At 45.2% G+C, this 24,922-nt stretch overlaps 1 protein-coding gene across 1 annotated transcript; it reads right to left on the bottom strand.

Annotated features, from left to right (window-relative positions):
* Positions 1-120: 120 nt before the first annotated feature.
* On the bottom strand, positions 121-16,121 carry LOC311373282 (protein ENTREP2-like; the record flags this gene model as incomplete). Its single annotated transcript, XM_084490074.1, has 10 exons — positions 121-941; positions 1,313-1,581; positions 1,818-1,889; positions 2,245-3,024; positions 3,360-3,435; positions 4,272-4,407; positions 8,105-8,265; positions 8,990-9,097; positions 13,908-14,039; positions 15,999-16,121. Coding segments are annotated over 10 exons (2,061 nt in total), but the record flags the coding sequence as incomplete, so codon positions are not given.
* Positions 16,122-24,922: the final 8,801 nt, after the last annotated feature.

The following is a 24,922-nucleotide window of genomic DNA, read 5'->3' on the forward strand; positions in this document are numbered from 1 at the left end:
CGAGGTCCCCTGTGTTCTACTACCCCCTAGGGGGCGCCACTGCTCCTCGTATCCTGCTGCGTCTGAGATCCGTTTCAATACGATGGGTGGAAGAGGAAAAACACAAACAAACAACCAGTTAGAAACTCATGTTTTATTAGAACACTGATGAGAATGGAAACACACTGAGGTAAGATAAATAAGCCTTTAACCAGCGGCACAACTAAATATTTACCCTCTCCCCGCTCTGTTACAGTGCCGCTCTGTCTTTGAACAGAGCTGGCAGCGACAGTTTCATACAAACATCAGTTGCTCCCTTTAGCACCGGATATGGATCAGATATGGGCAAACAAGAGCAAGAACAGCAACACGTATTCCTTTTGAACTGAATGTAATTTGAAAAGTAAAAGAAAAATCTCCCGAGGGAGAACATTCTGGTTTGATGTTTTTTTTTTTGTATTTTTTTTCTAGTAGTATTTTTTCGTTGAGCGTGAGAGCTACCGGTCGCTGCTTCGGATCCCAGTTTGCTACCGTTCCTGCTGATGGGCGGAGCGCTGCTTCACATGGCACTGGGGTCAAGAGGGGTGACACGGGTATCAGCCCTCTCTGAAGTCCCACCACAGAGACACATCTAACACACCCGCAAACCAACGTCAGATCTCTGCTGCTGTATGGCTGGGCCCGACTGCATCAAAACACCTCCATCACTGGGCTGAGTCCTTGTTGTGGTGGTGGTGGTGGTGGTGGTGGTTGGGGGGTCAGAGAACTGTCTCCCTGGACGTGAGGCTCCGGTCAGAGGGGGTGCGGCGGGTTGTGTCCGGGCTGCCCAGCAGGTGGGATGACAGGCGTTTGGAACGGCGCAGGGACGGTGAAGAGCTCAAGGCGCCACAGCTCTGGAGGTGGATGTCGTTGTGGCAACACTTCCTGGAAGTGCCTCGGCTCCGCTGGGATTGGCTCATTACCTGCGGAGGACGGGACAAGTGATGTTCCGTGGCGCTAGTCTTATGTTTCTGAAAATATGAGAATCTTTTGTTTGTTTGTTTGCTTGAAGAGCGGGGCTCTGTAGAATAATGTGTTGGGAAGAGAAACTTCCAAAATATACTATGTGTCAGAAAAACCAAAAACCAACCGGAATATAGAATGACTCAACACAGGTAAAAAGCCAGCTATCAACAATGGACTTATAATTGTGATCTTTTTCATCTGCTTTCTATTAAAAGGTAGGTCCTGGTGTACTTAAACATTGTTTATATTTCCTAATTTTATTCTTCTGCCACAGTAAATTGCTGTAATGTTTCCCATCAACACCCTTGATCCCCCTGAAGCCTCTCACCTGATCGATGACATTGGCGCTGAAGATGGCCTCCTCCATGTGTTTCTCGTCCGACTGGATCACACTCTTGATGGAGTTGACCACCTGCTGGACCTCCGGGGGGAGGCTGCAGCTGGAGTGCTCCAGGAACTTGGCCACCAGGATTTTGGTGTCTTTATATGTCTTGAGGTCAGCCAGGGAGTGGGGTCGCTCGTGAGACATGTGTGTGCGCAGTGCTCGGGGTTTGAGGCTGACGATGTCTGCTGGTTCTGTTGGCACGGTAACTTGATCTAGATCAGGAGAAACAATATATAGGCACGCACACACACAAGCACACAAACACACACAGCAACACAACAGTCGGTGAGCTCTGGAGAAAGTACTTCTGACCATCGATGAAGAAGATCAAGACTTTTAACATCCAAATTTGTCTTCTGGGATTTACATTTTACTATTAATATTTTAGAGGTACTCTTACTGTGTTGAGGTGGGACTGTTCAGGGAATGCTGGTTGGTGGACCCTTACCTTCGAGGGGAGACGTCTCCTCAGAGTCCCCAGAAGGAGCTTTCCCACCGGGCACACATTCACAGCCATCCCCTTCAGAGGAAGACAGAAATCAAAGCCACATTATTAACATCCCATTATTCTAGTCAAGATCATGCCACTTGTAATACAGTGTTTGCTTTGTGTGTTTGCTGCCACCTGAAGGTTAACCTCTAACCAAAAACAAATCTCAGAGATAGCCCTTAGCAAAATAGTGAATCACATCAAAACAAACTAGGATTTCTAACCTGGAGAGGTTGATACGTCATAAAAAACTGTATATCTGTATATATATATATCTAAATATATGCAGTTTTACTTAGGGTAGTTAATAATAAAAACATTTGATGGATAGAGGTGAGTTGTGGTGTGTTGTATTTAATGATGCAGTCTGATGGACGGCCCTCACCTCCCGTGGTGGAGGAGCAGGAGATGGGGTCGCTGGTGGAGCGCACCATGCGGGCCAGCTTGCGGTACTTCCGGACCGCCCGGAACCCCCGCGGCCGGTCTCCGGGCGAGCAGCCGCTCCGCGCCGGCGGCTGAGAGGAGGACGACGACGACGAGGAAGGCGTCCACACGCTGAAACACAGCCGGGACCCGCGCGGCCGCGCCGGCGGGGGCGGCGAGGGCGAGGCGGAGGGCGGCAGGGGGCTGAGCGCCGACGTGCCCCCGGACGAGGCCAGCGAGGTGGGGGAGCAGGGCTGCGGCGGCGGCGGCGGCGGCGGGGCCAGCGTCACGGGCAGGGTGAGCTTCCTGCTGAACACGCGCGCCCTGATCAGCGCGTGCGTGGACGCCACCGGCGTCCGGGGCGGCTCCTCCGCCGCGTGCTTGGCCGACGCCAGCTCCTCGCACGCGTGGAGGCCGCGGGCGCCGTGCTCCTCGTGGCCGTCGGCGTGCTCGTCGTGGTCCAGGTTACTGGCGTTGTCCGACGACCAGTCGGGGGACTGGGTGTGGGACGACTCGCTGTAGGTGGTGTCGGCGAGGCCGCGCTGGTGGCCGCCCCGCGGGGGCCCCTGGGCCCTCAGCTCCTGGGGGCCAGTGCCGTCGGGGGGGCCGGGGTTGGACGTGGTGTAGGGGGAGGAGTCAGAGCCCCCGCCCGGGACCTCCAGGGAGCAGAGGTCGTCGGAGGAGCTGTTGTCCTGCAGGTCGGCCAGCTCAGACACCAGGAGGGAGGCGCTGTCCACCGAGGCTGCAGATACACACACACACACACACACACCCACATCATGCACACACACACACACACACACACACACATTATGCATACACACACACACACACACACACACACACACACACACACACACAAACACACACATTATGCACACACACACACACACACACGTTATGCACACACACACATCATGCACACATGCGCGCGCACACACACACACACACACACACATACACACACACGCATCATAAAACTGACCTGATTCAGTTCTCTCTTGACAGAAGTGCAAAATATGTGGGAATGTGGCAAAACATTCAAATGTTGCATTATGGGACGTAACAAGTCTTTACCCTGAGTACTGAGGCCGGCGGTGGTTCCCTCACAAAGACTAGACTCAGTGGCTCGCTGTTCCATGCTGCTGGTTACCTTCACACACACACGCACACACACACACACACACAGAAACCATCATTTATATTTATGTGGCCGTATAAAGGACACTAGAAAGAGAGACTTCTAAGAGGGCAGAGGGTCAGTTTAAGTGTCTGTCGTTATTTCACAGACCGTTGATTCCACTGTAATTGTATTTCTTTGTATTTCACAAATTAACTGTATGTATTTCTGTGATTAAAAAGCCTTTACAAAGTAATCAAGTATAAAACTACTATACTACTAATAGATTTGCGGCAAAGCCACAGCTGCAATGCCACAGTCTCCCCTCTAGAGGACACTAGATCACCGTAAAATAAATACACTGAGATCCCCGGGACAGGTCTGCTGCTAGGGTAACCATTAGCTGTACAGCTTTAATTAGAAACCACATTGGGGTGATAAACACAACCGAATGGATATAATCTGATATAACGTCACATGGTGTATACAACGTGTCATTTTCAGTTATGTCCTACATTTGTATTCTCTGTGTTCCTCCAAGTGCTGCCATTAATGGAACAAAAAATCCATCGCTTATTGGAAAAGGGCCATTATTAAACCACTGTTAATTTCACTGTAATCACTGATATTGCGATGTGAATTGATTCTTTTGAAGTCTGTGAAGTGCGCTAAAAGGGATGTAATAAATGTATAACTATAATTTAAAACAACCAAAATGTTTGTTGTAAATAAAGGGTTACTAATATAAGAATGTTATAAATCTAATTCACGTAATAAAGACATTTATACATCAAATATTGCAATAGATTTTTCATACATGAACTGGGTGTGTCCTGCTCCTACCTGGAGCAGGAGGGGGCGGGGTTTACCTGGCTGGCGGGGGTGTAGCTTACAACAGACTCATAAGGCGGGGGCAGGTCTGTGGGGTACAGCGTTCCCGGGCTGTTGATTGGAACGCCGTAGATGGCACTGAACGGAGAGTGGGGGAAGTCCAACTGTAGGCCTCTGTCCAAGAAAACAACCAGAATATAGAATAGGTCAGAAAACTACCAAAACATAGGTAGAAGACCAGATATATTAATAGGTCAGAAACCTACAAGAATATAACAATAGAAGAAAAAGGTCAGAAAACAGCATAAATATCTGGGAACTGTGGGCAGAAAACCTTTCTGCATATAGGCCGCCAAATAATATAGCAAACAAACTATTTACTTAACTTTCATACTCTATAGTTAAAGTATCTTAACCGACTGCCCAAATAAACTTTAGGTCAGAAAACAAAAAAACACAATTGGAATAAGACTGAACTTCATGTCTGAAAACCTGAATTTTTCTATAAATCACGACGTTGGCGGTGAAAGATCCGTACGCACATTTCATCCCTGTTTCCGCAACATTTTCGTGCGCAGAGACCTTTATAAATGAGGCCCCTGGTGTACTTAAACATTGTTTATTTTTCCTATTTTATTCTTCTACTCCTGTGTGCTTTAATTTTAAAAATAAAATATTCCTTTGAATAATCCCTAAACCGTAACACCAGACAAAGGGATAATCCCATGTGCACCACACCATAGTTTTATCGGGGGCCAATTAAGGATAAGCAGCGATGCAAGCAGCCCTATCTTTTAATTAAAATCCTGTTTTAGTGTTAAGTAACATGGCGTGAAAGATAGCCCACCATAGTATCCACCAATCACCTGCCTGCTGATGATGTCATGACTCACAACCCTGTGCAGGGTGCAGTTAATGTGTCTACGGGCCTGTTTGTATTTATACCCACGGTGTCAAACAGCCATGGCTCCTTGCCAAATAAGACATCAGTCGCACCCTTTGTCTCTTTATCATTCTCTCTCTAGGTCTCTCGTGCTTTCCCCCTCTATTCTTGTTGCAATCTCTCTCTCTCTCTCTTTATCTCTGTGTCGCTTTCCCTCTCTTTTCATCTCTCTCTGTTGTCTCTGTCCCCCACTGTCTGTTTACAATTTATGTATGTCAGTTTCTATGTGTGTGTGTGTGTGTGTGTGTGTGTCTCTCTCTCTCAGACAATGTCATTTTTTCACTCTCTCCAGTCTGTCTGTCTGTCTGTCTGTCTGTCTGTCTGTCTCCTTCTAAACAGAGGCTATGTTAACTCATTTAATGACAGGTAGCTTCTCTCTCATGCAGGGCCACATCTGCTTTATTGTGTCGTAACCCAGGGGAGCAATCAGATATTAGACATTCACACAAACATACGTGGGAGCCACTGAACCCAGATACAGCTCCTTCATTTAAAGTGCCCTTTGTTTGCCTTGTGCTGTCTCATGTCAAACTGTGTGTTTTAAGGTCCGCTGTTGTATGTTTTAGTCTTTGTTTGAGTGATTATTATGACAGTCGTTATCGTCTAACAATTGTTCTTTTGTGAAGCAATTTGTGACTTTTGCTCTGTAAAAAGTGCTATACCTAATATACTTTACTGACTTGCTTATTTTTCTTTCTCACCATTTCCACTCGCCTTCACATGGCGCTCTGGGAAATGAGAAATGTTCCTCATGCAAGTGTTTTTAATAAATCAACACCAACACCGACTGAGGCGCTGTGTATATTTTGGCAATTTTTATTAAATGAAACATCATGGAGGAAATGTCAAGCAGTGGATGTGGGTGTGATTCTATTCCTGTCTCCGTCTCTCTCTGTTTCCCCCCTCTGTCGGTTGGCTAGTGTGTTCTGTCTCACTTTATCTCCTTCGATGGAACGTCAGGTAGCATATGTGGGTGTTTTTTTTATCCCTTTCTCTGCCTCTCTGTTTCGTTTTTCTCTTCCACTACGGAACGTCAGGCAGGAGATGTGGGTGCACACAACAAGGCTTAACGGTCATGCATGCTGGCTTTCAACTCGGCCAAAAACCTTTTCAAAGGTACACCCCCATTGAGGATTTCAATATATAATGCCTCACTGTGTTTAACCTCTTGTTTCATCCGAGATTGTTTTACTCTCTATTGCTCAAGCCTCATCTGTTAGTTATTGAGTCATGTATAAACTGCAGCCCTGAGCAGGTGGGATCTGAAGCTGACGGTGTTAAAGGACAATACCGATCAAAGCATCAGTATCCTTTGTCAAAGTCCCTTCTTGTGCTGATTCTGCCGACGAGTATTTTTGCGTGAATGCGCCGACCTCAAACGTGATCAATAGCAAAAATATCACTTTGGAAAGTAATTGAATGGCAATTCACTACTATGTTGCCCACAAACTCTTGTACTGACCCACGCACATTGATTCCAAAAGGGCTGCTATTTTTACATTCATGGCAGGCACACTCGGCACAAGGAAATCATTTTGACAAATGATATTGGTAGCGGATGCTTTCGTGAAGCCAGGAGTCGTTATTGTCCTTTAACTGTGCCCGATCATGCAGAATGCTTCCCTAGTCCTGACGTCGACTGGGTTTTTTGAACCATACAAATGCAACAGGATCAACCTGTATCCCTGTTCATAGCAGGTGTAGAGCAGGTGGTCCCGTATGGCTCAGCTGTCAGAGCGTTTGGCTCCCGCTGGGTGCCACCCATGCTTACAAATGAATGCCCTCGTAGTATTCCGAGACGCTTGGGATAAAAACAGTCCATATTGAGGACATCCGAAGGCCCAGGGTGACGTCTTCGGGGGCCGGATGCTTTAGGTCTTTCGCTTTATTTATTCATTCATCCCAGAATACGGGACATTAGACCATGTCGTTGCATCCTGTTCACCGGTCGGTGTGTAATGCAGCGTATAACACACAGCGAGGAGACACAGGCAGCGGCTTCAGCGTTCTGATTCACCGCGCATGGTCGTTCTCACAGGTGATTGTAACTCATTAACGGACGAATGCTTTCAGACACGCCGCAGCTCATGCAAAAGGTCACACCCGTCAACCAGCGGAGACATTCCATAAAATACAGTGAGACCTTTTGAATGCGCTTCCATTACCCTGCATCTGTAGGTGACTCATAATTCAGAAAACATTATCTCATTCACTACCTGATTGCAAGGTCTATATATTGAGCACAACACGGCACATAAAAATGATTCTCAGAGTTTCTCAGTTCTCAAACATTTCGCAAACTTTACTTAACATTTATCCAGATTATTCTTCTGGATATAAAAGGTCACTGTGAGACAAGTGAGGAAAGAATAGATTCTGGTCAATAGATTCTGTGGGAACTGAAAGGGGGACCTTCACACTGCGTAATATAAGAGTACTGCATCATACGCGGGTTTCGTCTGTGACATCGACTCTGCGTCTACGAATGAATAAGTCTGACAAATTACGTTAACGGCTCGGGATTTACGTTGTCCAATGTTTCCGATGTGGAAAGTTCGGTCAACCTCTCAGCACATTTCTCATATCCCCTCTCATATCCTCATTTCCCATAAACTATTGTTCGCGACACGCTGAGGCAGTACTCTCTCTCATTAGAAAACAGCAAGCATGGGGCGCCCCGGTGGCTCACTGGGTAGAGCTCGTACCATATAGGCTTACTCCCGAGTTCAAATCCTGCCTGTGGTCATTTGCTGCATGTCCTCCCCTCTATCTCCCATACCTTCCTCTCTATCTCTTCCTCTCTATAATAAAGCGGAAAGAAAGAAAAAGGGAAAAGTCAGACGGTTCCCCTTAACGTTCCTCCCCTCTTGGGGAAGAGGCTAACGCCAAGCGGCGTTAGCGTAGCCGGCGGGTCAGGGACGTACGTACCTCTGTCCGTCCATGGAGGGGGTGCAGGTGTACTCCGGGGGGTAGTAGGGGGGCGGGGGGATGGGCGGGATGAACTCGTCAAAGTCCAGGGTCTGGTGGAGGATGGTGCCGTGGGGCGTCACGCAGTCCGCGTTGAGGTTCCGGCCGCGGTGAGGCATGAACTGGTCATGTGACATGTCAGTGGGGGGTTAGACACACACACACACACACACACACCACTGGCCTTCCCCTCCAACCCCTTCCCCAACTCACCTCATATCAAACTCTTCCCACACTCTAAACAGCCTGAATCTATAGTCAAACCCTGCCCCTGATATCCCCGTACAACTTTTTATTTCCCTCTCTCCCATATTAAAACAACTGAGCTCCCACCTTTCGTCGCTAACGTTGAGCTATAACAGTCTCTACTCTACTCTAGAGTCCTCACCGTCTATTCTCTGATCTCATACTCCCACAACCATTGGCGACTTTTATTTTACAAGAGTGCTCATAAATAGGTGTGCAAAGGCAGGTCGTATTGGAGTTAAAGCTCTCACATTCGCTTTTATTCAAGTACTAATTCATGTTGTCAGGCTCGCTGGGTCTTTTTTTATGACCTATTGTGTGTGACAATAACACCACTGGTAGACAGTTGGTGTCTGAATGGACACACTAGTGTGTGTGTGTGTGTGTGTGTGTGTGTGTGTGTGCGTGTGTGTCATGGCCTAACATACACTTTCTGAATTCCTGACTTGACCTCACATCACATATCAAACAGCTCGTGTATTAAAAATGTCCTTTAAATAATCCAAACATCATGGCTGCCAGAGGGTGACTGCTGTGATCTATTGACTTTTAAATAAAGTTGAAGAAAAAAAAAAAGCACCAAAGCTCCAAAGCACCTACCATCTGCAGCAGGTCAGTGGACACCATCTGCATGCAGCACATGGCGGTGGCCAGGGCGCACACGATGGTGGAGATGACGTTGAGGGCGCACACGCTGAACAGTAGCTCCTGGGGGGGACGCAGACGGCAGGTGGGCGGCGGTTAGAGCGAGAGACACAGAGAGAGAGAGAGAGAGAGAGGGAGAGAGAGAGAGAGAGGGAGAGAGATACAGAGAGAGAGATACAGAGAGAGAGAGGGAGAGAGAGAGAGATACAGAGAAAGAGAGAGAGAGAAAGAGACAGAGAGAGAGAGAGAGAGAGAGAGAGAGAGCGAGAGAGAGAGAAAGCGAGAGATACAGAGAGAGAGCAAGAAGAGAGAGAGATACAGAGAGAGAGAGAGATATACAGAGAAAGAGAGAGAGAAAGAGACAGAGAGAGAGCGATACATAGAGAGAGAGAGCGATACAGCGAGAGAGAAAGAGACTTACAGAGATACTAAAAGGGGTAGAGAGAGGATAATTAAGAAAAAATGGAGACGTAAAAAGGGTAAATTATGAGAGGTGGCAGTGAAGTCATCTCCACGGTAACAATGCTCATTTGCAGCAACGACGTCATCCATGAGGTGATAGAGCTGGGTTACAGCAGCGACATCAAAGCTAGGGTAACAGAGCTGTGACAGCTGTGATTTAATAACTAAATGAACAGATCTGGATTACAGCAATAATCTCATAGCTAAGGCAATATAGCTGGATTACAGCAGTGGCGCCATATTTGAAGTAACAAAACTGGAGACAGAGAAGAGGGTAATTGATGAGAGGTGGCAATTACATCACAGCCAATGTAACAGCAATGACGTTATCACCAAGGTAACAGAGCGGGATAACGGCTATGACATCATGGCCACGGATCAGAACTAGATTACAGCGGTGACGTCATTAGTCAAGAAAAGAACCAGACTAAAGTAGCGTTGATGTCATCACCTAGGTAACAGAGCTGGTTGTCAGCGTGGCATGATTGCCATGGAAACTGAGCTGGATAAGATGACATGGGTGGGTTAATCGCTATGGTAACAGAGCTAGATAAAATGACAGCTGTCATTGCAAGGGTCCCAGAGCTAGAGAACATTAAATGTTTCAACTAAAAGTGTGTTTCCTTATCACACAATGTTGTGTTTAAAACAAGTTGGCTGAGGCGGTCTACCGTATCGGGATTAGTTTGGGGTAAAATACACACACACACACACACACACACACACACACATACACACACAAGGGATCCGTGTCCCCTCTTAAACTGTGTGATGATCAATTCCTCTTCTTTGTGTTCATGACAAACATTCTGCGGCGTGGTCTACAACTCGACGAGGCAGGACACCAGAGGAGTACAACACGTTCAGGACACTGTACCCCATTAATCATCCAAACATCAAACATCAAATGAATAATAGTCCCAAAAATACAAATTTACACACTTACAACGCTAGCTACACGTCAAGCTTAGAATGAGGGTTTAAATGAAATAGAATAATAAAATCATGTATAACCAAAATATGTTGGTTCATCCATCATTTATAAGGGAACTACTACATGATAAACAACTGCTTAGCAATAACACAAATAATTTATTTGCCTGGCGGTACTGATCCATCTGAATTATTTAGATAACAAAAATCCAAATATTATGTGATACATTTTCTTATGTATAGGAAACTGTGAAAATAACAAGCATTTATACCAGAACGAGGAATACACCACCAGTGCAATATGAATCCATTTCTCAATAAAAGGTTCCTTTCACTATTCAACACGGAAGCAGATCTAACTGCTGTTTTAATAATACATCTTTGCCTGTCAGATGGATGTCATGCATTGTGTCTTCTGGCGGCTTAAATAACAAGCGTGAGTCGTAAGATTTCCCACGTAAAAACATCTCTCTGACGAAAAGGCGTCAGTCAGCCCTCATGAACTATCGTCTGTTTAATCCTGGAAGTTTAACTGCTGCTGGCAGCTCCAGAGCTGACTCCCCCCCCCCCCCCCCCATTACTCCTGAGGGAGCCCAGCTACGGGTGCTTTACTGGGGGTGACGGCCCCCTGGACCCACTGCTGGACATTAGAGGAGGGGGATGGAGCTACACCCAGATACAAAGGGCTACGACTTATTTTTAATTTGATTAAACGTCCCACATTACTACCACCATCTGACTTCGCCCTGGCAGTTAATTTCCTGCCGCGGCATTAACAAACGTTTTATAGTGTCTTCATAAGCAGCTGGTCAAACGTGATCTTTCCTCTTCTTAGAACCATGCCTCATCCTAAGGAGCCTTTTATTTGGTTATCAATGTTTTATAATCAATCAGGGACACGGAATGGATGGATTTGATTGGCCTTATCCAATAAAGGCCCAGTGGAGCATAAATCCCTGTGTAACTCAGGAGAGAGGCGGGGGAGGAGGAGGAGGAGGACGAAGAGGAGGAGGAAGAGCGTATTCTAATAGGGAGTGTGGAGTGTCCAGTCTGCCCAGGGAGGGGTAGCTCCCCAGCGCCCCACTGCATCATAAGTGCTTTGTGTCTGAGGTCAGGACTAATGTGGCTGCCAGTCTCGGCTTGCAGCCCAATTCATCAGAGCTCACCTCTCTCCTCCACAAAACAATTAAACTATTTGTTGTTTTTTTGTGTGTCTCTACTGGCCTAGAGACTAACGATGTTGTTCTAATTATTTACGAGGGCTTTTTACGTATTATTTCCAAGATAATCGTGAAAATTCATTTTTAGGAGCCCTCTTCTTCACCAGTTCTTCAGAATGATTAAGATGAACATTGCCTTGGATAGGACGCATCCCTTTCTCCCATTAACTTTATCATTTAAACTTAAAAATAATATAACTCTGAAACATGAAATTCCTAATGCCGTCCATAAAGTAAAGCCCACATGCTCATTATCATTGGAGGTTTGCAAGTAAAAGATAACCTTACAAATTGGCATCACTTAATAACTGACTAAAACACAATGAAGTCTGTTTTCCCCAATGTGTCCTGGTCACTTAATAACTGACTAAAACACAATGAAGTCTGTTTTCCCCAATGTGTCCTAAACTTAGAACCGCTTTATCTCCAATTACTTACTGTCACTTACTCAACCATCAGTTGACCAGCAACATGGTGCAGTTGCGGCCCTGAAGGAATATTGTTCTAATTAAAAACCTTGTTATGGTTTCACACCACCATTGGGTGGTACGTGTAAGTATTTGGGTTGTGGGCAAAGATGCATGATAAGATGTCGGCTTATAATACGAAGCGGCATATTTGTGGAATTTTGAAACATCCAACCCCATTTTACCGTTCCTGCGGCTTATAGAAAATGCGGCTTTATTTTCGAAAAAATACGGTATATCCTTTGCACTTTGCGTCTCGCTGCAGAGAAGGCGTTTCTGGGAGAATCCAGCCGTAGAGAAGGCGATTATGGGTAATCGTAGCCTGCAGAGGCAGTCAGAGAGGCTGGTGTGAACGCCGCCTAAACCCCAACAGCCAGTCATGTACTATTTCTGCTGTCTGTGTTTAACTAAGCGTCAATGGTTGAGAAACAAGCGATATTCAGGTAGAGGAGCAAGCATACAGTAAGTGCTAGCCTGTGGACAGACAAAAGCGTGGAGCACATCAGCAGCAGTAGAACATGAACGTTGGAGGGCTGGCGGACACTGAAGCGTGTTCCAGGGCTTGAGCCCGTGGCATGGAGTCGAGGGGCTCATGTAGGTCAAGTTCTCAAATCCTTAGCACTTAAGCTGACCTGCGGTTTTGCAGTGATTTTCAAAGTAAGGGTCATTTAATTAAACTTAATTAAACTTCTTCCACGTTCTGGGAGGCTGAGGATGTTTTGTGGAAAGTACAAAGAGGTAACCTAAGAAGCAAAACTGAAATTGGACTTTAAAACATGGATCCCAGAGCCACTCGCTTATTAAAAGTCAATCTCATTAACTGAGTTGTGCACTTTGCTGTTTATAGCTCTTTAGTTTCTTGCTCTTGTTGTTAGTTGCTCTTGTTGCTGAATAGTGTTGCGGTCAAAAATTATTTTGTTGAGTTGTACGATCTCTGAATCTTTGAGATGCTCCCTCAAAGTCATACGCTTACTAATTAAAACATATAAACAAAAAACATTTTGGATTCAAACTTTCAGACCCTTATAGCTGTTCTTAAACTATAAGTTAGGACCCCAAATGGATTGTGAAACTTGTGATCCCGTTGGAGGTGGGTCAGAACCAGACAAAACACAGAACCCTTGCAACAGAAGGATCACCAAGCGTGACTCCCACAGGCACACTGAGAATCACTTTTGGGTCCCGAGATAAGAAAGCTTAAGAACCGCATACAATACAATATTAATAAGATTGCTGAATGACAATAGTATAATCAGTTCTAAGGAAAGGCTTGGTGTGGCTGAAGGGGTGCTTGCACCACGCTCATGGGGCTGAGGGTGGATACATAAGATGGAAGACAGGTACGATAACACTGGCTACCACCTGTGTGTGTGGGACCCTATGTTTGTTGGAGGGGAGCTAGGAGGGGAGGGGAAGGGTGTGTGGACGGAGGAGAAGGAGGGAAGGGGTAGGGGGGGGGAGGGGAATGGCAGGAGGGGTAGGAGGGGAAGGGTAGGGTGTCTGGACGGAGGGGTAGGAGGGGAGGGTTGGGAGGGGAGGGGTAGAAGGGGAGGGGTAGGAGGGTAGGGGTAGGGTGTCTGGACGGATAGGTAGGAGGGGATGGGTAGAAGGGGAGGGGTAAGGTGTCTGCACGGAGCGGGAGGAGGGGAGGGGTAGGGTGTCTGGATGGAGTGGTAGCAGCAGGAGGAGGAGGATTAGGAGGAGGAGGAGAGGGGTAGGGTGTCCATGGACAGATCGGTAGGAGGAGGAGGAGGAGGAGGAGGAGGAGGAGGAGGAGGAGGATGGTGTCACCTTGAGGCGCAGGCGGATGGTGTTGCAGTCGCGCAGCGGGTTGAGCTTCAGCGTCTCTCCCAGGTTGGTGCAGCTGGAGCTCTGCTGCGGCAGCTCGCAGCACACGCACACACCGTCGCTGTCAAACTTAAGCTGTGGGGCGGCAGGGGAGAGCACACACACACACTCACACAGGGACACACACACACACACACACACACACACACACGACAGACGGATTCGCACACATAAACCAGCGAAATAAGGACACATAGAATCACACACATAAGCGTAAAGGGGGAGCACGTACATTCAACCGAGGAGACACACAAGATCACACACAATCACGATCGCACGCACACACACACACACACACACACACACACACACACACACACACACACACACAGATCAGACCTGGGCCTCTGGGGAGAGACGATGTGATTAAAGGGACAATATGTTTCTTAAAAGAACAAAGGATTAATGGAGGTCTGAAGGGAGGTGTGTTGATGATGATGATGATAACGAGGAATGATGACACAGCTTCTCATCAGTCATGAGAGACATGCCTCCTGCTGCCAGGCTTTAAAGTCCCGCTACGAGGCAGCAGCCCATTATTACCCGTTTAAACACCTTGACACACTAGCTGCTAACTGTGGAGCGCAGATTAACAACTGAGCTATTTTTGTGAAAAAAATTTTGCTTTGACCGGCGCAGATGTCTGGATCTGATTAAGTTTATGTTAACCTTTAATATTACATAGCATCGTTGTAAGAGACCAGCATTTACCGATTTATCCACTCAGGAGGGCGTTTCTGAACAAATCTGCCAGAAGACAAACGCTATTTAAGTGCGGATGAACAGCTGTGAAGTAATTGCTTCAAGAGTCCAGGCTAACATTGACATCAGCAAAGGTCTTGGCTGTTCTGGACTCCGGGGTCGGCCTGAAGAAGCAGCCTGAGGAGAGGAGGTGTCTCAAAGCATATCGAGGGAATACGGGACACGTATCTAGCAGGTGGAGGGTTAATTACGTTGGGGAGACGCGAGGGCGACAGAGTGCTTTTTTTTTTGAGGATCACAGAAAGGAGTCACATGACGTGGCCGAGCTAGGGAGCTTTGTGCTGAGCAGGCACACGGCACAGAGCGAGCAACTTCTAATTTCAAGTGTTAAGGAAGAGTGCTCACTATAAAGGCTTGGGGGAGGGTGGCAGTGGGGCTTCAGGGACCAAAAGAATCCCGAAAGCTTCCCCAGCCGTGAATATCATCTTAAGAAGAAGAGCATTGACAGATTTTCTACTCTGCTGTTCTACATTTAGACCTTTTGTGATCCTCTGCAGGTGAAATGTTTCAGGATTCTCCTCCAGAGAGAGATCCTCCCACTCTGCTCCTCGTTTAATAAAATGTCTCAAGTGTCTTGGGTACCTAGAGAATATGCTGTAAAAAGTGTGTAATGGAAAATATATCTCTTTAAGTCTTCTTCAGAGTGGAGATTAATGAAGCGGAGCTGAATTTGGACATTAGAACACTTTAATATGGATCCCTGAGCTCCTTGCTTATTAAAGGCAAGTGGGCCAGAAGATGTTTCTAGTGGTCCTCTCAAAGGTCCTCAGACAGGTTTGCAGGTGACTGGGGACTCACACGTGTGTGTGTGTGTGTGTTTGTGTGTGTGCAAGAGTACAACAATGTTGGTAGGAGTGTGTGTTCTGTCTATGCATGTGTGAGCAAGTATTTGTATGTAAGTGTATGCGTGCATGTAAGTGTGTATGTGGGTGTCTGTGTGAGCTGTGGAATGTGTTTGTGCATGTGTGCTTGTGGGGCTGCCGCGATATGCATGTGTGAGTGCATGTGTGTGCTGTGCAGTGTGTGCATGCGTATGTATGTATGTATGTATGTATGTATGTGTGTATGTGTGTATGTGTGTGTGTGTGTGTGTGTGTGTGTGTGTGTGTGTGATGGCTCGACTGTGTCATATGTATGCTAGTCTCACAAATTCTGCAAAAAAACAACGACTTCTGGGCTCGGTGACTATGTGTATGCATGCAAGTGTGTGCATTTGTGTGTGTGCGTGTCTGTCTGTATGGGTGAGTGTCAGTGTGTGAATTTGTCTCTCACCAGTTGGCAGTCTTCCAGGGAGTTGACCAGCTGAGCGTTCTGACAAGACAGAATGGAGCCGGCCAGGTTGAGCATCACGCACACCGCTGACAGCAGCATGAAGAAGGTGATCTGGGAGAGAGACAAAGGGAGAGAAGGGCACACACACACACACACAGAACATTAGGAATAACATGGTCTGTCAAATCACAAATTTGAATGTGTAACATTGATTTCTATAATGTCTTTAACTGACATTATGACTTAAAAAGTATAAATGTTTTCATTCTGTCAATCATCCATGGCCTGTCAAACAGGCAGACATTTTAGATATTTAACAGAGTAAAATAGATGTGTAAATGTGACTGAGGTAAATGTATGTAAATGTTGTTAGTTTATGTAGATTAACTCCTTCCTTGATTGACAGGGGAGGGGCATGGCCTAAAACTGAACATTCCAAAGTGTTCCCACCATACCAGGGATTAGGTAGACTCACGTCCTCGCACTCAAACCTGGTTCACCTCTTACTGCAGTGGACTTACTTTCCATTTTGTTAGCTCAGCATTTCTAGACGTCTATACAATGTGATAGGATGATATGTTACTCGCGGGCTAGCAAGCAGGTCTATTAGTAATATAATGTAATATGACCTCAAACAGCAATGTGAAATGAATAAGTAACGTTAACAGGATGTCCCTGGACATGAAACCAAAAAGATGATGTGAACACTGGAAGACATAAAAATGATCTACAGTACGCTAGACACTATCCTTGCTTTACCATATTTGTGAATGTTTCGGTTGGTGCAACTATATCTATGTAATTAATTCAGGGCTCAATGAGACTTCCCGAGAATAAACTCTAAGAATCCCATCTGTATGTCTTTTCAGTAGACTCTTCAGGACTATATTTCTGTGACTACTACCACAACTTCCCATTCTATAACCAGGGTGGGAGGCGAAGGACGGCTCTGACCTCAGCGCCGACTCCCCCCGGGCACTTAAACGTTATGGGATATGAATTTCATTCTTGCCTCGTATTCATCAGCCTAGGGGGTTAGCGAGCTGAGACTGAGACAATTTCCCTCTCTCTAATATATTCCCTCTAAAACAGACAGCGGCAGGGGAGGCTTTCAACGGCTGCTAAAGCGCAGAGCTCCACCTCCTCCTCCACCACTATCACCATCCATCCTGCCAACCCCCACTTCCCCGAGTCTCAATTATTTTTTCTGACAATTCTGCTAATATCAAGGCCATTAGCAGCCATAGGAAGAGCCTTTTAAGACTTTTAAATGATAGTTCAACTGCAACAGGAAGGGTTTAAAACGGACAGCTGCTAATGATGATTGCCCTTTCTCTGTGCAGTGGATGGAGATGTAAATCAGTGTCAGCCGCCCCACCGCAATTTATAGGCTGGGACCCCGCGACCCGTGGCCCCTCGGATATTAACGTCTGGCCACATTCCTGACATAACTCAATGCAAATAAAATAAGACGTCGCAGGGGGGGGGAAAGGGACTGCGTTGATGCGCTTTATGATGTAACTCTCGTCTAGATGCTAGCACCACTCTGAACGCTTTATATTTAATTTGATGGTCTGTCTTCTTTGTCGCGTGCGCGTCCACGCGTGCACGCGTCGATGCAGGTGTCACGCCGCACAAGGTGACACACAGCTCATCGGAGGCAGTTAGGAGTTAAGTGTCTTCTTCAAGGACTCAGACACCGGTTATCTTCCATTGGCTTAACACGTTAGGCGGGACTTAAAGGGAATTCCAGTAGAGAACATTGAGGAGCAGGTAGCTGGGGAATCTTATCAAGAGTGGCTCACAGATATAGTGAGGATATTGGTGATGGAACCCAGAACCTTCCGGCTTGGGAGTCGAACATCGAACCACCACATTATCTCGCATCTGATAGAAAAAGGAGAAATGGGTGTAATAGTTTTTTTTCCTTCTTGACAATTTCACACATCAGTAACATAAGACACAAAGTGCAAACATAGTCTACAAAGTATGGAGTTGACATAGCGGCCAGGAGAAGCAGGTGTTCAATCAGGAAACTAGATAACTAGATTGCAGATGAAGAAATGGGCTTGCAGACTGTGAACATGTCCACACTGCACCGGCTTAACGGAAACACATGTTTGTTTGTTTTTCTTTGAGAAAAAATTTCTCAAAGTTGATCATTCAACTGAAAATGATGGCCTTGGGTTACTGTGTGTTTTGGAATAGTCAATGGAATAGTCCATAAAAGGTATCCCTGGTGGTAGGCGTAGGTACTGCATGTGGTATATGGGTTCTTCATTGATTAAAAATAAACATAATCAGCAAATATAGAATTATGGCTTTACTTTGCAAAATAAAAGCATTAGAGCATTGATGTATGTGGGGTACTTGGGCACATTTTGCTCAGCTGCTATTGTTTTTTTTCATATGAGGTGGTCAGCAAAAGTTCTAGATGACAATTTAGTGGAAACCTAAAGTCAAAGGTTGGGAACCACTGGCCGCGAACAAAAACAGACCTGTCCACTGCAGAATAACATGTATATTTGTATGTCGCTTATTTTCAAAAGGAATTCAGTTATAATGAGGAATACACATTGTAGTTATACATGCTAATATAATACATTTTAATTAAATAACGCTTTTCTAGATACATTAAGACACTTTACATCATATAAAAAAGACAAACCAATGCTAAAAGTGTACAGAATGCCAAAGAAACAGACATGATAGCACCCTGGTTTGCATACTGGCACACTTTACAGAGGGTACGCTACAATTTGATGGTGATGACTTCACCGAATAAGATGGATGGGAAAATCAGTGTGTTGGCTGCACACATGTTTAAATGAGCTCTTTGTGTGTTAGCCTGTCGCCAGCTGAGTACAGTCTATTATAATACTCACTGTGAGCAAATAACAGCCAGCTGGGCTTTCCACCACACATTTTTAATCAAAGCCCCAATCTTAGGGAAAGCAATCTCGTGAAGTCGCACAGCTCTAAATACACACTCAACCCTGGGTCTTGTTTGTTATGGGAACCGTTAATGGCTGTCAGATGATCTGTACTCTACACTCACAACAGTAGACCAACCATCTTAAAGCAACATATCATTATCACTGATGTATCATTGAAACACACAATCAAACATGACATCCCTCTCTCATTGGTATCTAAACAAAGATGTGTCCTATAGGTCTGTTTACCTCTCTCTCACTGTGTCTCGCAATTACCCACTAATTAACTAGTGCTGTGATACACCCTGCTTTCCAACAAAGAAGCACGCACTCACATGCACACGCACGCTCACACAATAACTTTGTTTCATTAAATTGCATTGCATCATCAATGTTCCTTTAAGGGAATCATCGCAATTATCAGAAAACGTTTAAAATAAATATTGTGTCATTGTTACCCTAACATTTACCATTTACCATTAACATTAACATGAAATTATTTTTACCCTTGGCTCTCTCAGCCCCAAAATAACTATATGATTTACAAGATTACAGCTTAAGAAATAAGTTAAATAAAAAATAGAAATACATCTCACACCATGACATTGTAAAAACAAAATAGTAATAAATATTAAATACAGAGGTAAAAGGAAAACAGAGACACCACACACTGATAGAGAACTTAACAGCCAGCTACAGTCAAGTGCCACAATTTAACAGTCTGACCGCCCCAATACACCTTAACCTCTTCCCTGACGGGAGGTGACCAAAGAGATTGTAACTGGGTAGCTAGAGTGATTTATAATTGTTTTTTTGTCTTTTGTTTCAAAGCATCACAGTGATGAATAAAAATTAATTTAAGATAAACATTTCCAGTAAAGTATTTGTTAAAAGATTAACACATGGTTGTTTCCTTAAACTAATGGTGTGAAAAGCTAATATTTTGTGATGTTATGAAAAGCTGGAAGAATATTGGCACCTTGTATTGTCAAGGCTTCATCCACACCGAGGAATCTCATCACACAAAAGAGTGTTGTCTATGAATTAAGTGTTTGCTATGAAAAGCTCTTTGGTCAAAGTTATCAGTTTCTGCGCTTGATTATTTGTTTTCTGTGTTAGCTATCTGCACACCTCATGGCGCATGCTAATCACATTTCCCAAGAGTCTTTCCATTAGCATTAGCATTGCTCATTACATTAGCTCAAGAACATATTTGCCATTAGCAAAAGTACACAAATATCAAATTGCGCCCGGTTAGACTACTACATTGGTTGGACTCAAATTAAGCTAATGCAGAAATGTATAAACCATGTAGTGATTATGATACTGTTTGGACTGTCTGTTTATAATTAAATCAGGACTATATTGTCTCATGACTTGCCCTACTTGCTACAGACGGATTTTTATTAACTTATGGTGTGGATGCGGTGATAGATCAAGTAGGGTGACACACATCAGGGTTGACAGCAAAAAAAACAAGCTGTTTATTCTATATAAAGATCATTTTGGTTTTCCCAGAGCGAGACAGCATGAGACACTGCGACAAGTTGCAATTTATTTTCAATTATCCTCTCCACCCAAGGGGATCGGAGCAGGGCTCTGCTCGGCTCTGCTCCTCCGACCGACGCTCAACTTAAAACATAAACCAGTTCTAGTAAAGTGGCCACTGACACACTAACACATCAATATACACTGACTGTGCATAGCCTGTTCAACTACATATTTCTGATCAAGCAATACACAAAACACTACACAACATAAAGGGGATTAAAGTTCCTAAAATGGCAGCAAAACAAGATGAGGCTCAGAGGAGAATAAAGAATAAATAAGGAACCTGTGGTCCGTCTTGAATGTGTTATCTGCCGAATGTGACTGAGTTCATTCCTGTAAACATCATCAATATGTATGGCGCTTCCTTGACCCTTTTTCTTTTAATCTTAGTTTTTTGGGTCCCTTTATTTTTGTTTTTTTCCATCTCATTTTTATTCTGTTTGGAATGTATATTTTATACAGGCTATGGTTTAGATGTGGAGGTTATTCTGGTTCATTCAGATGAATTCTAGGTCAGACTTGGTCAGATTGAACAGGAGATGGCACTGAGAACGTATCTTAAGATGAGGGATTTCAAAGTAAAACAGGATGTTAGCCTTTGACAAAATGTAGTGACAAAATGTTATTTGATGTTAAACTGTGAAACTGGATCACCTAGATGATCCAGTTTTATAATATGACACATGAGTTGATATAACTGACACATGTTAGAATGTGTAGTCTTTTGTTAAGACCCAATTTAGATATCTTTTTGCAAACTACAATTGATGGAATTATTTGATGGTGGTATAAAATAATCATTATTTCATATTATTACTGTAATATGATGAATCTGATCTCAATTAATTATCATATCATAAAACCATTATATCCTACACCAACTCCAGCTATAGCCTGATTTTACAGGGAATAAAGTCTTAAAGCCATATGGCTGAGTCTTATCCCAGCATTTCTCCACATCTGGAGCACCAGAAGGAGGCAAGCGACGGTGAAACCGCTCTCCAGGGACAGCCCACCTGAAGCAGCCGTGATCCCGTCCCACCCCGTGCCCCCTGCTGGGGAGACTTTATTACACGTCGCTGAGGGATCAGAGTGCTAGCGCATCTGCTACTGAACATGACGAGCTGACACTCCCATGGCTGAGTCTGACCAGAGCTGCAGGAGAACATTAACATCTGGACCTGGACCTGGCCTCCCTGGGGACGACCCGCTATGGCTGGAGATACAGAGAGGAGTTCATATTGGTCTGTTTGCCTGACAGACAGACAGCTAGATGGACTTAAAGGGAGACGGACAGACAGAAAGAGACAGCCAACCGCACCGAAAGACACAAAGAGATACATACAGAACGAGAGACGGACAGAGAGACAGAAAGAAAATGGGACAGATAGACAGGAACTGATTTCTTTCTGGGAATGTAATTTGCTGGGACATAGACTCTCTCTCGCTCTCGCTCTCGTTCTCTCTCTCTTCCTCCCCACTGGGTTCTGTCGGTCACCCTCATGGTTTGTCCTACCACAGCTATACAGATGACAACTGATACTGTATTTTTCACGGTCTGAAAACCAGGTGGCGCGCGCAGAGCTCTGCCTGTCTGGATGACGCCTCTCAGTGGATGTCAACCCGCCACATGAAGCTCAATCTGACAAGACTGAGCCGCTCTTCCTGCCAGGGAAGGCTTCTCCCATCAGTGACTTCCCCATCAATATTGAGAGGTCTGTGGTGTCTGCTGCTTCGGACGGCCGGGAACAACCCCCCCGCTCTTGCAGATTCACGCTACACAACATCAGTGCATCGCCACACAAGTTTTGGTTCGGGCTCTTTTCATCTTGAGTCAGCACTACTGCAGCCTCAGACATTCAGGCATTCAAAATGAGTGACATTTCCCCCCAATGGTCTGTCAAGCATTGAGTTCCTGTCATTGGTTGAATAGAGGGCGGGATCGTGACGGGAGGAAAAGGGAGCAACGCACAGTGTTAGAAAATTTAAATGTAGGAATTGAAGCGGTTTGCGTTTTGAGTAATTCTATGTACTCGCATGATTCTTGCAGTTCCTGGGTTGCATCTATCTTCATGGTTGAATGCAGCTATTGTAATCCGCTTTGGATAAAAGCGAAATAAATGTAATGTTATGGTTAGAAACCTTCCAAACAAGGCAGTTAGCTGGAGTGCCTTTCACTCATCCAAGTAGTCCCCTAGCTGAAATACATTCTACAATACTAATATACCCCTCCAACCATACCCACACTCCCTCCCTCTATGTGTCTCTGTGTCTCTCGGCCATCTGATAAGGGCTCTTCAGTTCACATTGTAATGACCACAGCGCTCCTTCCTGGCTCGTTGGGCTCCTGGGAGGACCCTATTCATCAGACCTTATCTGAGAGCCCTGATCCCCCTCTCTCTTCTGCCCTCTAGCCAACCCTATCCCACTCTACCCACCCCCCCCCCCCACTGTCCATCTCCCTCCCCTCTCTCATCCATCTGTCTCTCGCCCTGCTCGTCAACCTCTCCATCTGTCTCTTCATCTCTCCCTTCATCTCTCTCCTACCTCCACCTCTTTTTCCATTTTTACCTCTCTCTCTCTCTCTCTCTCTCTCTCCTCTCTCTCTCTCTCTCTCCTCTCTCTCTCTCTCTCTCTTCTCTCTCTCGTCTCTCTCTCTCTCTCTCTCTCTCTCTCTCTCCTCTCTCTCTTCTCTCTCTCTCTCTCTCTCTCTCTCTCTCTCAAGCACAAAAGGTAAAGTAGGATACAGAATTATAAAACAAAAAGACAAATGAAGTGAACATTGAAATAGTATTTAGACTAAGTTATAACAAAAAAGTTAAAATGTATGCATTCTAACAAAAGTTAAATGTTTGCATTCTAGGTAGCGTTTTCAATACTTATTTTTTTAAGTGCATCAATAATTGCATTAAAATAGTACTCTCTTGCTCTGTGTTTCTTTCGGTCTCTCCCATTAAACATCCTCCCTGACAATTTCAATTAAATTCATTTTGTGATTGAGCTTTAAGAGCTTGTCAAGAGAAATAAACATTCACACTGCCAACGCAGTTGAGTAAAAAACGAAAGGTCAAAAAGGTAAAAATGAAGTGAAACATCTCTCTCTCTCAACACGTTTCTGTCTGAGTGTCGTCCCTGCAGGTTGTTGTGGTAGGAGGAATATCTATGTGTAGGTGGCTTTAAAAATGGAGAAGCACTCAGAAAGTGGGGGACTGAGCGTGTTCAATAGCCTCAGGAACGACCTGCTCTCAAAGGCAGGATAAGTCCCTTCTGCCTATCCCGGAGCAGTTACTTCAGATTGGTTCAGCCACTTTTTCCTCTTAATTTCACTCTGCTTTGGCCTTCTGTCCACATTTTAAACTGTGTTTTCATCCACAGAAAACAGGTATTTTCACATACTCTCTCCAAGTGGATAGTCTGTCTCTGTCTTTAAACAGAAAAAAAAAAAACGCATTACCTTTATCAGATTCCAAAATGAGATCACTTCACATAAGGTCAACCCGTAATACAGTCAGCGAGATAGAGATACTGAGAGATACTGAGAATAGAGAGAAAGAGACTCCCCCCCCCCGACGCACACACACCACCACCACACAGAAGGATAGACAAAATGATAAAAATATAAAAAATACATTGAGATTATGAGATAGAGGGAGAGCCGGAGTGACAGACAGTGACAGACAGTGGTAGAGGTCCATGGGCCCTACAGTTCAGCAGTTTTTCAGAGAGGCTAATCTTCAGAGACCTGCTCCTGTCTGGCCCTGCACTCTGACCTGACAGTTTTCTGTTGGAGAACAGGAAGTTACCACAGCTCACTTTAGTGAACAGGGAAGTGCGGTAGCCTTACTTTAGTGCACAGGAAGTGACACTAGCTTACTTCGGCGAACAGGAAGTGAGCAGATCTCCTGTTAGGGAAACAGGAAGGTCAACAGAGCTCCTGTTGGAGAACAGGGGGTGACTTCAGTTTTCAACATGGTGTTCCCCCCCCCCCGTTTCAGTTCATACATTCTCTCACGCGGATTCCGAGACCACTTTAGCCACGCCATTGATGTCTTGATCGCGTCAATGTAATCTGTCCAGCGTTTTTCAAAACCCTCCATTTTCATGTGTTTTCCCCCGGCCACACTACGAGAGACAGACACTTCTTGCTAAGTATGCATTTTAATATGGATGGAAGCCCAAAACTGATTTTTTTTCTTCTTTCTTTCTTCTTGCATTAGTGTGGACTAAAGCTCATAGTAGAGTACAGGAAGTGACCATACAAATAGTGTAACTGTAACATCCGTCTGTGCTGTTGGAGGGTTTCTTGTGCTGGTGTTTCTCACTTCCTTCTGTCCTCTATAGGTCCCCTCAGCTCTACACCAGGGCTTGAGACAGCGCCCCCCCACGCTGCATGTGTGTGGCTGTGTGGGGGGGGGGGGGGGGGGGGGGGGGGGGGGG

The sequence above is a fragment of the Micromesistius poutassou genome (assembly GCF_964030765.1).
Source record: "Micromesistius poutassou genome assembly, contig: SCAFFOLD_3296, whole genome shotgun sequence".
Classification (NCBI taxonomy): domain Eukaryota; kingdom Metazoa; phylum Chordata; class Actinopteri; order Gadiformes; family Gadidae; genus Micromesistius; species Micromesistius poutassou.